General features: G+C 37.6%; 2 protein-coding genes across 2 annotated transcripts in view; one reads left to right on the forward strand and one right to left on the reverse strand.

The window, feature by feature from the left end:
• Positions 1-7,281, forward strand: part of b4galt2 (UDP-Gal:betaGlcNAc beta 1,4- galactosyltransferase, polypeptide 2) — a 149,091-nt gene extending 141,810 nt beyond the window's left edge. Inside the window, exon 8 of the mRNA XM_055033322.1 lies at positions 1,807-7,281. Within this exon, the coding sequence (XP_054889297.1) occupies positions 1,807-1,957 (151 nt within the window). The 3' untranslated portion in view covers positions 1,958-7,281. The remainder of the gene's footprint in view (positions 1-1,806) is intronic.
• Positions 7,282-8,926: 1,645 nt separating this feature from the next.
• Positions 8,927-11,877, reverse strand: zgc:113531 (uncharacterized protein LOC541359 homolog). Its single transcript, XM_055033666.1, has 3 exons — positions 11,278-11,877; positions 10,577-10,706; positions 8,927-10,211 (listed from the first exon to the last, which is right to left on the reverse strand). Exons 1-3 carry the CDS (start codon positions 11,623-11,625, stop codon positions 10,021-10,023), a joined length of 669 nt encoding a protein of 222 aa, XP_054889641.1. The 5' UTR covers positions 11,626-11,877; the 3' UTR covers positions 8,927-10,020.
• Between the last annotated feature and the right edge of the window lie 97 nt (positions 11,878-11,974).

An 11,974-nucleotide genomic window follows, 5' to 3' on the forward strand; every position in this document is an offset into this window, starting at 1 on the left:
TCTCTTATCTGCCTTTCACTTTTTCCTCTGCACCCTCCATGCTTCATTTAAGCTGAAACTTGATGCTCTTTCTCTTCATCCCCTCTTCTCACTTAACCTAATCCTCCCTCCTTTTGGACAGAAGTGTCTCTTCCTAATGTTAGTAACACAAGTGTAATTCTATTTCTATGTTATTGTGTTGTGATGTTCAAAAGGAAGATGCTTTATAAGATTTTCCAGCCTCCATTCAGGCCAGTGAAGCTTTTTTTATTATTATTTAATTTGAGGGATACAAAAACAAGAGGGGAAAGCAAAGCTGAAAGAGGGCAAGGGCTTCAGCAGTCAGCTCTGACAGGACTCTGTGGACTCAACGGTCCGTGGCGAACTGAAGCGTCAACTCCACTTGTACGTCCAAGCATATCATTAGGGAGACATCTTTTGTTGGAGTCAGTCACTGCTCTCGTTTGAAGACTGAATGTGGAACTGCTCATGTTTGCACACGCCAGCTCTTTCTATAAAAAACACATTTTAAAACAATGGTGTTGTAAACAGAAATGTCATGTAGGTTTGTGTTTTGAACCAGGGTTTAATGCAGAAGATTGCCTCACTCACTAAATTCAAGCTTCAGCATAAGAACTGTAACCATCTGACACAGTGTGCGACTTATTTTCCTGCTTTAATTCCCAAATTCAGAGCAGATTCTGATGTAACTACTGAATCACAGCCAATGAGGAAAGAGAGTTCAGCATGATTCAGAAAAACCAAAGCAGGATATTGGAGATAATACAACTCATTAAGTTCCTATATCAGTACCACAGCACCACCTGTTGGTCAGCATGGTTTCTGTTCTTTGTAGTCGGGGAAAGTTCAGTTATCAGATGCTATTAGGCTTTTTTATGCTGTTTATCTTTTGTTTTGAGCTTTTTTTACAGATGACATTCTTAGATTTTGTTTTCTTTAAAAATGTTCAGTATGTGCTTAACTCACATTTACCAGCTTTTATTTATATTTGGAAAATAGGTTTCCAATATCTAGCATTGATTTGGCAAGAGGTTGGGTTTTATCAGGACAGGTGAACCGTCCATCGTGAGGCAACACAGAGACACAGTCAAGTACACATGCATTCAGACTTAAGCAAAATTTAGAGCAACCGCATTACCAAACAGACAGGTTTTTGGTCCATAGGCTGTAGTATCCGGTGAAAACCCAAGCTGATTGGCCGGCAAAATAAAATACTGAATACTTTCTGAACTTTATTTTTACTTCTAGATGTTCAATTTATGTGATGTACAGATATGGTTGAAGAGCAACTTTTGGCCCCAAACATTGCATTAGAACTTGTGAATATGAATTAAATTTCTTAAAATGGGAAAATATGGAAACCATGAAGGTATTTTTAAGGCTGTGTTTTCTGGTTAAAAAGCTGTTAGATTTTCCAGTGCCCAGTCCAAGCTGCCATAAACCTAACTAAACAAAATCAGGCAACCATTGCATGAAAAGATGTGACCAAGGTGAACTACAACTTTCTATTTTGATATTTGAACTGAAAATTTACAGTACCTTTGAAAAATAACACTACCTTCTTTAAGAAATCAACACTAAGCAAATAGAAAAGCTGTAGTGACTTATAGCAATGCATATTTGTGTTAGAATGGCCCAAAATATTATTGAGAATTAAAAATTAATACTTAGTCTCGCCATCCCCCAATGCAAGAGATCCTGGCAGTAAAATATGAGAAGGAAGGTTTAAACTTTGCACTGCTTCTCTTTTCTTACTCTGAATCACATCTATGTTTTTCGTCTCTTCGTCTCTCTCTCTCTTTTTAGATTCAACAAAATACAAAACACAAAGAACACAATGAAGAAGGATGGCATCAGCTCCTTGACCTACAAACTGGTTCAGGTGAAGAAGTATCCTATGTACACAAACATCTCAGTGGAGATCGGCAAGCCGCCGCCTCGGCCCATCAAAGGCTAGAGAGAATGAAAGAGAGAAGGATCTGAAGTTGATGCACTTTTACTCGGGCGGGAGAGAAGAAAGGAAGGTGTGGAGAAGAGAAGGATGATGTGACTTTCTCCTTTTTCCCCTGTTTACTTGTTTGAGATTTCAGCTTGACAATTTTTACTGGATTTCACTAGGGATGCCAGCTGCCACCCGGTAACTGTCAGTGACGTTAAAAACCTTTGGAAACGAAGCGGGAATGTCGGCAACTGACAGAAGGTCGTTGTCAAACTCAAGAGTCGTTCCATGAACTATCATCTGCAAACTGGAGGGCATCCAGCAACATATTGGCAGGAACACCAGACATGGCTATTATAAAACACCTTGCCCTGTTCTGGAAATGCACACACAATAACTCGGTGACATTTCAAAACAAACTTCTGTTCACCACAATGCTTGACAACATGAACAGGATACAACTTCCAGTTGGGAAATGCATGAAATTACCAAACATTTGCAGTGACGTTTTGCAGGTATCAGATTATCACAGGAACATGACTATTCAGAGGTTCAGATGGTTTTTGTTGTCCCCAAGACATCATTTTGTCTTGACACAGAACTGTTTCATTCATGTTGACATTTACTTCTGGGAGTTTTCAGTCTGAATCTCCAAACTCAAACCTTCTGCTATACGTCTATGAATGTTTAACGTGCCTGCATCTACAGCAGAAGACTCATGAAAACAGCAGCAATGAAACACTGGGGTGGGAAAGAGGGGGCTCATTTTTTCTCTCTTCTTTTATACATTTCTGAACTTCAAAACAGAACTGGAATTTTGTAACAAAAAGACACAATTATTTGAAAAGTTTTCTTCAGTGTGCAGCCTGGTGGAAGTACGTCGAAACATGGAAAAAAGACAAACCAACTGACAGGTCGGGTTATGAGTTCCAGTTTTCCTTTTGCCTTTTATTTTGTCGCCTTACTACAGTTTTAATAGGCTAACCCATTTTCTTAAGGTGCAATATGCTATAAAGTTTCTTCAACATTCTGAACTCATCAAATTTTGTCAAAATAAACATGAAACCCGAGCTGTCAGGTTGTGTTTTACAGTCAAGTAGCATTGCGGCTAAAAACATTGGCTTGCAAATCTTTTACACTGACAGAACTAGCTGAAAACTAAGTCTTGTGGTTATTTTTTAAGCTTCAGTATAGCCATGAAGTCTTTTTTAAAACAAATATCATCAAATTTGTATAGTGTTTATTAGCCACTTTTGTGTCTATCTTTAGCATTCAGTTGTTTAGAAAACATATCAAAATGGAGTAAATTGTTGAAAGGACATTTAAAACTTCTCTGGTAATATACAAAGCATTGCAAACATACTCATACTTCCCATTTTTTCTTCATATTTTGTCACTAGCTTGATGTAAATTATTATTTTATGTGATAGACCAACACAGAGTTCAGCATATTTGTGAAGTGGATTTTTGCAAAGAAAACTCTGAAAACTGTGGTGTGCAGTGGAAAATCCCTTACTCTGACACCCACAAAAAAAATATTCTCCAGTGTTTAGAAGTAATCAAATTATTAATCACCTGAGTGCAGTGAAAACTGCAGACTGTAAAGGAGTCGAGTGGAGGTTGACCTTCCAAATGACCCAAAAGACTTCCAGTTGGCCAATTACAGTTAGACTCAACACTTAAGATAATGCAATTCATTAACCTTAACCCTAAGCCTGGGAAAAAATTGTTGGTTTATCACATAAAATCTCAATAAAAAAAACATAAAATTTGTGGGTTCAACATTATTAAAACGTTCAATGGGTTTGTGTACATTTGCAAGCCACTGTTTAAACCAGCTGAGCATTCTGTCTGTGACATTTATGAATTTTGTTCCTACATTCAGCGTCAGCCATAATAATAACATATTCATATCTTGTTCTGCTTAATCACATCAGTGCAGTTTGTCCTGTAAAAATGATTTAGAACATTTAGTAACATATGTTGAACAATTTAAAAGATATACACAGTATTTAATTCGCTCTTCCACCAACACTTTATAGCCTTGGACAGCTTTGTCTCTGTGACATTGCTCTTCTTCCTTTTTGTTTTACATTTTTCTCGCCTTTCTTGTTCGTCTATTAATGCCCACACCTCCAAACTAATGCCTTGAGAAATAATCTGTACTAATTCAAAGGTCAGACCTGGGAGAAGAAAGAGGTCTCTGAGAAAATCTAAACTAAAGAGGTTGAAGTGAATTCCCTTAACTGTTATACTTTAGCGAAAATGATTTCACCTTTTTGGTCAGCCTTGAGGCAAAATAGGTTTCAATCTGCTTGGCTCCTCGCCTCAAGCCTGAATGGTGGACGATATAATTGCTCCTCTTTTCAGAACACACAATCAGACACGCACACGCACACACATATAAAACACCCTCATTCACACCATCTGCCTTTTTTATGTATTATCTCCCTTCTTGCTGCCTTTCCATTCTTATTCTGCCGGTCTGGGCTGTATTGTATTGGTGGCTCACTGTTGTGCTTTGTGATGGACCCACTTCAGGCACATCTGGGCCTCACAGGAAGAGTGCTTCTTCTTTTCAACAGATATCGACAGGAGCTCTCTTTGTCTGTATCTTTATTTTGTCTCTAATCACTGCTTCTCAGCACACATCCCCACTTGTGAGTCTTTCTAACCTCCACCTGTTTCCTCCTTCTCTCTTCACTGTCCATTTGGCTCCCTCTTGCCTGGAGTATGATTCTCTCTTTTTCCATTTGATTAGCCGTATTTCTGGTGCTTTTCTCTTTTCTGACTACAAGTGGTCAACGTGTTTCCTTATTGAAACTGTTTACAGCAGTATTACACATCAGTTCACATCTGTTGCATGCTCTGCTTTATAGTCATTACTAAGGATGGAAGGTCATAGCATTTTTAGGGGGTCAGTTTTTGTGGTTATAAACGCTGATAATGAGAAAGTGCAGCAATTACATACTTTTTTTTCACATGGTCTTAAAGGGGCACTACAGCAAAAGCAGAACGCTTTTAAAGTTTGGTGACTTCAAGATCATATTATCCATATTTTTAAAGCCCTAAAGTCTTAAATCACATGATAAATATTAAGTGCAATGACATTTGGTGCAATTTTAGTATTGCAAGTTTTGGTCACATGTATATATGCGTAATAACACAAAGAAAATAAAAAATATGCATAATAAAACACCCCACAACTGGATTAAAAAAACTACTCAAATCATCAAGAACTGGACTCAGAATTGATCTGCTTACTCATCAAAGAGCCATAAAATTACAAATTCATCTATCTTGTACAGCTGAACTGCAGTGGGCAGCAACATGTGAGGACGGAGCTACAGCCAAAGAAAACTTAGGTCACTCTGCTATTTTCTCTGCCATCTCATTGAAAAGATTTGAAACTGTAGGAATGGTGTGGAAAATTTAGCAATTTCAAAGTTTGATATAATTTCATTGCAATAACTCATCCATGCCCAACTGGCTGCAATCTTGATTAAAGTTATACTGTGTTTGCTTTGGAACTCAGCTCTGAGATAGACATCACATCTGAGTTTGTTGGAGCTGCAAATCAAGAAACCGGTGGGCCAAACTAATTGTTATGATCAGTGCCTGGCCTACTATTAGCAGTGCAAGGTGAAAACATTTTATCTTTAGTTTTACGTATTTAAATATGTAAGCAAGTAGTTTTACAGCACTATTTGTCCTACTGGTTTGTTCTGCTGCAAACATTTTATTCCTGTGTCTTTGACCCAGTTTTACACATATGGTGGCCATATTGGATATTGAACTAGGAGTTTCTCAGAGACCTACAAATTCTGCAATCATTTTGTTGAGATTTTGTAAGTTGGAACTTGACAATTCCTGTTTCTGAGTACAAATTCTGATTAATACATTTGATTTTTGGCAAACCCTAGTTATACTCTTTCTTGTTGCAAGTTGAAAAATCAGTCCGTTGCAAAACTTTTTGTGTAGTGACCAGGCCTCTGTTTTTATGACTTCAAGCATTTTCACAAATTGAAGCTATGCTATTTTGGTTTATTTACACACACACTATGAAAAACCATGGCAGAAAAAAAGAAACAAAATATTTCTTCACTATGCCTGACATAAAATCAGACTGAACTTTTACATTTTAAGTAAATTAAGATTACCAAAATGTTACTGTTTGAGAAATGCCAGATTAATGAGATAGAAAATAGTTACGGAAGCTTTTATTTTCTTCAGAGTCTGAAGTTAAGTATGTCTTTTGTGTTTTATACTTTTAAACAGTATGTCAAACATAAGCTTCTGAAAGTAATTTCCTGGCTTTTTGGCCCAAACTGAGATGAGTTTGTTGGCTCTCTTTCTAAAACACACCATTTCAGTTTGATTTTCTATGGGACAAGCATCAGGGCTTTAAGATCGCTGTTTCAATACTGACTTTTGTCACACATAAGTCGATTTTTACTAAATTAGCAGTATGTCTGTGTTCCTTGTCCCTTTGGAAGATTTGTGCCCAAACTCTAACTTCTTGGCTGTTGTGTGGAGATGTCGCTTTACTAATTTCTCATTACATTATTTTCTCATGATGCCATTGATTTTGTGAAGTGCACCAGTCCCTCCTGGAGCAAAAATTGAGAGGGTGCTCTCAGGCTTGCAAGTCTTTCTGTTTTTCATCCAAATTATGTTTTTCATCATTTGGATGAAAAGTGTCAATTTTTAATTATTGTGAATGCTGGACATTTCCATGCTATTCATACTTGGATATAATTTTTTTTTTGAGCAGACAATGCATGGATGAACAAATCTTCTGGTAGTTCCACAATCATCTCCCTCATGTTTCTGCTTATTTTCTGATGATTTTGCTGTGGAAGCGCTGCTTTAATTGTTGCCTTAAATTACATTCACAAATGTGCCTCCAATTTACTCAACTGTTGTGAAATATCCTTTTAGAAGATTACAGAGTGATTACATCAACTGGGCTTCCCCCCAAAAAAATATTTTTTTAACGGATGCTAACCTCAACCCCAGTAAACCTCTGACTTTGAAGAAAATATTAGAAATATTTCTCAAAGTAATTATCTCTCTTGTTATCCTGGCATTCATTCAAATGGTTTTCTTAATTCTAACTCAGCACTCACAAGTTAAAATGCAGCAGTCATTTTGAATATGAACTTGGGATCGCTCATAGATCTCCGCTTATCAAGCTGGGATTTTGATTTTTAGAGCCATGCCATTTATTTTAGGATGTGCATCTCAGAAATTCCGACTTCTAAGGTAAAAGTCGAACGCATTGTCACTCCAGTACTTCCTGCCTTTCATCTCATGGTAAAAATAATAATAATAATAATAATAATAATAATAATAATAATTTTTCTTAGGAAAGCTGTGAAAGTTACAGCACACATTCATGCCAAATTAAAATCAAAAACCCATTCTTTATAAAAGTGATAATAAGATTGTTTCAATGCTCCTTAAAACAAACCGAGTACGAGTCTGATACCACTTGGAACTTTTGATTCGATTAATTGTACGATGTTAGATATGTGCAAATAAACTTGTCCAGTGCAAGTTTATTTGCACTGGACAAATAAACTTTATTTTCTCACTATCGAAAGTTAAATCAGACCAAACTTCTCTTGTTTTAGGTCAGTCAGACTTACTAAAATGATTTATATTTGATAAATGCCAGAATAATAAGAGAAAATAACAACAAAATCAGAATTTACACACTAAATTGTGTAAGTACTGTCTTTAAACAATTAGGGTAGGCCCAGATGATGATATCATGGCTTTGAAAACTTGTGATGGGTCAAATAACACATTTAAGTAAATTGGAAGTTCACTCATGAATACATTAATACATTATACTCTTTTGTTTGACACACTGGAAAAGCCACAAAAAATCAGCCCAGGAAGGGTGTCACTCAGTATGGGGGTGGCAGCATGATGCTATGGGCTGTTGTGGTGCAGGAGGAACTGCTGCACTTTATAAAATTAATGCCATCATGGGAAACAAACTTGTGAAAATATTCACATAAATATTGCAAGACAACAGCCAGGAGGTTAAAGCTAGGGCACAAATGAGTTGTAATTAGTAATTCTAATTGAACTAAAACAAGAGGAATTTGGTCTGAATTAACTTCAAATAGTGAGAAAATGTTTTTGTCTTTTTATTTTGTGTATGTGAATTCTGGTTTCAACTGTAGCTGGCAAGAAGGCCCCAGTGTGTATAAACTGTACCATGCTTCACCAAGATCAGTAACCAACGTATTTAGCAAAAAATGTATTTGTGGCCTCTGCTTGAGAATCAAACAGCTGTATCACACTTCTGGTGGTTAGTGTTTGAATCCATCTTCAGATGCACTCTTTGCTCTTCAACTGCTTGACAGCCAACAAGATCTTCAGGCCCGGAGGTGTTTCTAAAACTTTACTGTACCTATGGCTTTTTTGTACATTGAATGTTGAAAATGTTATATCTTATATAGAATGCATTATGTCATATCAAACCTACTTTTTCTATACAATTAATAAATCTGATGGTAAAGATTGTATGTTGGTGTGCTTCCTGATTCTTTAAAGTAACGCTAGTTTTCACATCTGGGCCAAAGTGAACAGGATTTTTTTTTTTTTTGTATATTAACAATAGTTTGCTTTCTTATATGTTGCTGGATAGTCATTCTGTAACTGATCAGACTAGACTTCAGTTATTAATTTAATTCTCTAGCTGTGAAAAGTTGGTTCAGCAAAGTTTTGACTCAGTAAGGCTGAATATAAATCCTTGATATATTTGTATTTTTTATGTACTTTCCATTGCACAACTTTTATTTAATCATCTTTAAAGAAATCCCAGTAAAATACAGTTTGTGGTCATAACAAAACAGGAAAAGCATTTAGGGCAGTAACAAAAGTGTCTTACAAGAGTAGGCTTCTTGATTAAAGGTTTTCACAAAGAAAGGTAAAAAAATTAAATAGAAACTGAAGAAAATACTCTAAAACGAAAAAACAAACCTAGTAGTTTATTTTGACTTACAGTGTAAAACCAATGTACTGAGGTGTAATGAGAGAAAAACGTTGCATCAGGAAACAGTTTACCCAACAGACAACTGATCCCAGTACTAGAAGCAGGTTTCATACACATTTCAATCATTGTTTGTTCCAGTTACATTCTTGACAATAAGGTTGAAAAACACGAACTTGGTTGAGTGTTATTCATTTTTTTCACAACAATGGAGTAGGTTTCAGATTTTTTTTTTATTAGGTCAACATAGCTAAAAAGCTAAGAGCATGTTTGGTTTTATTTCAGATACACATTGTAATTAAGGTAACGAGTTCCTGGAGTAAGTCTTGCAAAATTTAAAACAATGCAACATCTTTATGTTAAAATAAACTAAAGACTTTGATTCTGACGAGTCACTGAAAACTGTATATTTGCTGTATCTTAGCACTGAAGAATTAATACTACCTCCTACATAGTGTGCGTGTCCAAGCAGCATACATGTAAAATAGCATTTAAATATCATGCCAACAAATCTTAATATTATACTTTCATTAAGTGTTTCCTATTTACTGTTCATCACAGCTGTGCATGATGTGTAAACTGCATTAGGTTGTGACAAGTCTGTCACTAGTTATCTTATTTATCAGTTGTTTATTATAGCGCTTAAATCTATGCATAATGTTCTGGGTATTTTGGAACTAAGAGATCCTAAAGCGCTCACTCTTTTTCCTGTTTCTTTTTAAAAACATTCTCAACATCTAAGCAACATTTTTAAAAATGCAAAAATATAAAATAAATGGACCTAGATTTAAAAAGTAGATGTACAAAGTACAATTTCTGTCCAATTTTTAATCCCCGTGTTTTGAGATAAAGTTGCTACGTCAGTGAACAGAGTTGTGGGATGAAGTCGCATCGTTTCATAGATGGTTCCAAATTTTATTGACTTTTTTTTGTTACATTCAAGTGTTGGTGAGTTACCCCTATTTCATTTACAGATTCTCATGCCTGGGATGGACTGATGACATCTTCAGTAATAAAATACCTAAACTCTGAAGATCACATATTTTTAAATATATGGTGGTTGCATGAAGAATCACTGAATTGGGGTGGGCGGATGCTGAGGTGTGCAGTTTTTCATGCGGGAACAAGTGGCAAGGCGATTTCCCTCCCAGTAGCCGGCGTCCTGGCCATCATGACAGCGACACTTGGTGCAGGAGTCCACCCACACAGGCTCTCCTGCAGGTATCACTTGGCTGCGGGAAGCATCAGTATAACAGTTGGGACCTGGAGGAAAAAGCAAAAAGCATGGAAATTGAAAGATTTAACCTAGCATTTTCTATTATACAAACATTTGTATTTGTAAAAAAGTTGCCCTAATTTAAACAAAAAAAGTTTTCATCTGCCCCTCGTGCTCAGAGGCAGAACAGATAGGTGCACCACGAATACCACTCTGTATGCCACACTTTTCAGATTGTCATTGGTTTAACAAAACAAAACCACGTACCATTTTCTTTCCACCTCACCATTATTCTCTACCTTTAGTTGGTCTATGATAGTCTTTACAAAATACATTAAACTTTATGTTTCTAACTTGAGAAACTGTGGAAAAAATAAAAAAATGTTTGCCGTTTGTGGTTTACACAACATACCCTCCTTGCATTCCGGGCAGCATTTCCCAGGCTGGTACACAGGATTGACACAGGGTGGAGGGGCACAGTCTGCCACGAGACAGAGGGCGTTGCCATCGCTGTCGCAGGTGCACTGCTCACATTCAGATGGCTGCAACACACAGGCTGATGCTGTACTTGAAACGATTCACAATGTCCTTCTGAGGCACACACATAAATCCTATCTCATGGTGTTACGAAAGGGGGCGCCATTTACCTCTTCTCTGCTGCGTATTCATAACATATCAGGTACAGATAGGGCAAAGTTTGTTTTTGCAACAAGATTATAACTTTAAAATATAGTGTTGCATATTTATAACAAGCACTAATCTAACAGTGTTTTATTGTTTATCAAAGCTGTATTTCAGCTTTTATTATGGAGACCTCAGAGAAAACAGCAAAATGGCCAAGAAAAATTGGTGCACCTTTTGCTTTTAGTGTGAACCCCGATGACCTGAAATCTCCTCTGCTTCATATGACTTAAAATCTATTATTTGTTTATTGACAATTGAGATGTGAAAAATGAAGCTGGAGACTGGAGGCTCATTTCCGCAAAAAGCTTCAGAATTATTAGGTAGCAAAGTCACAATTTTGAGATACAATGGTTTTTTTGGGGGGGGGTGCTTTTCACCAGAGTGGAGGAAACGGGCTTCCATAACTATCATGGATGAGGCGTGTCTTACCTGGAAGTTTTCTCCCAGCTCGTACACCACCCCCCGGTACTCACAGCCGATCTTCTCGCACCTGGGGCAGCAGTCGGTGGGGTAGTGGCTCACATGGATGCAGGCGGCCGGGAGGGACGTGCATTCGGTGCGGGCGCACACGGAGCCCTCACTGGTGCACTCGCACTGCGTGCAGTGATCCGAGTCCAGGAAGTACCACTCTCCCACGTAGTAAATGCTGCCGTTGGCCTCGCAGGTTGTCTGCTGTCCCGTGAGCGAGAAGCCCAAAGCGGCCTGTGTGCAGAGCAGCAGAGCCCAGAGCGCCGTGCGCGGCGGCGTGCAGAGCCGCTGCATGCAAACCTGTGCCATTATGATTCAGGGGCACCTCGCTCTTCTCCAAAACGGAAAACTTGGCTGAAGAAAAGAAATATCAAACCTACTCAAGTGGGCTTTGGTAGGAAAAGAAAGAAATCACCCAAAGTTAGTTTACATTACTTCACATGTTTAACAAACCCGTGCATCTTCCCTCTGTGCTCCAGGGTTTCTGCAAAAATGTCCGGAAGAAGTGAAGAGTTGGGAAAGTTTCGCAGCAAGTCCCTCCCCTTCTTTAATTCAGTAAAACCAAACTTTCATCAGCCGGCTGGTCCCTCCACGCCCTTTAGGAATGTAAAGTGTTTTTAACGCTTAAGGGAGGGATTGTTTTCAACTTAACGTCCAA

The sequence above is a fragment of the Poeciliopsis prolifica genome, unplaced genomic scaffold (assembly GCF_027474105.1).
Source record: "Poeciliopsis prolifica strain line A6 unplaced genomic scaffold, Auburn_PproV2 SCAFFOLD008, whole genome shotgun sequence".
In the NCBI taxonomy this organism is placed as follows: Eukaryota; Metazoa; Chordata; class Actinopteri; order Cyprinodontiformes; family Poeciliidae; genus Poeciliopsis; species Poeciliopsis prolifica.

What these genes read in the sequence shown, in the direction of transcription:
- zgc:113531 (XM_055033666.1), bottom strand. Translation starts at nt 11,625, where the DNA reads ATGGCACAGGTTTGCATGCAGCGGCTCTGCACGCCGCCGCGCACGGCG. An exon ending in AGCTGGGAGAAAACTTCCAG is followed by an intron (nt 10,707 to 11,277) that starts GTAAGACACGCC and finishes TGTGTGTTGCAG; the next exon opens with CCATCTGAATGTGAGCAGTG. An exon ending in CTGCCCGGAATGCAAGGAGG is followed by an intron (nt 10,212 to 10,576) that starts GTATGTTGTGTA and finishes TTTTTCCTCCAG; the next exon opens with GTCCCAACTGTTATACTGAT.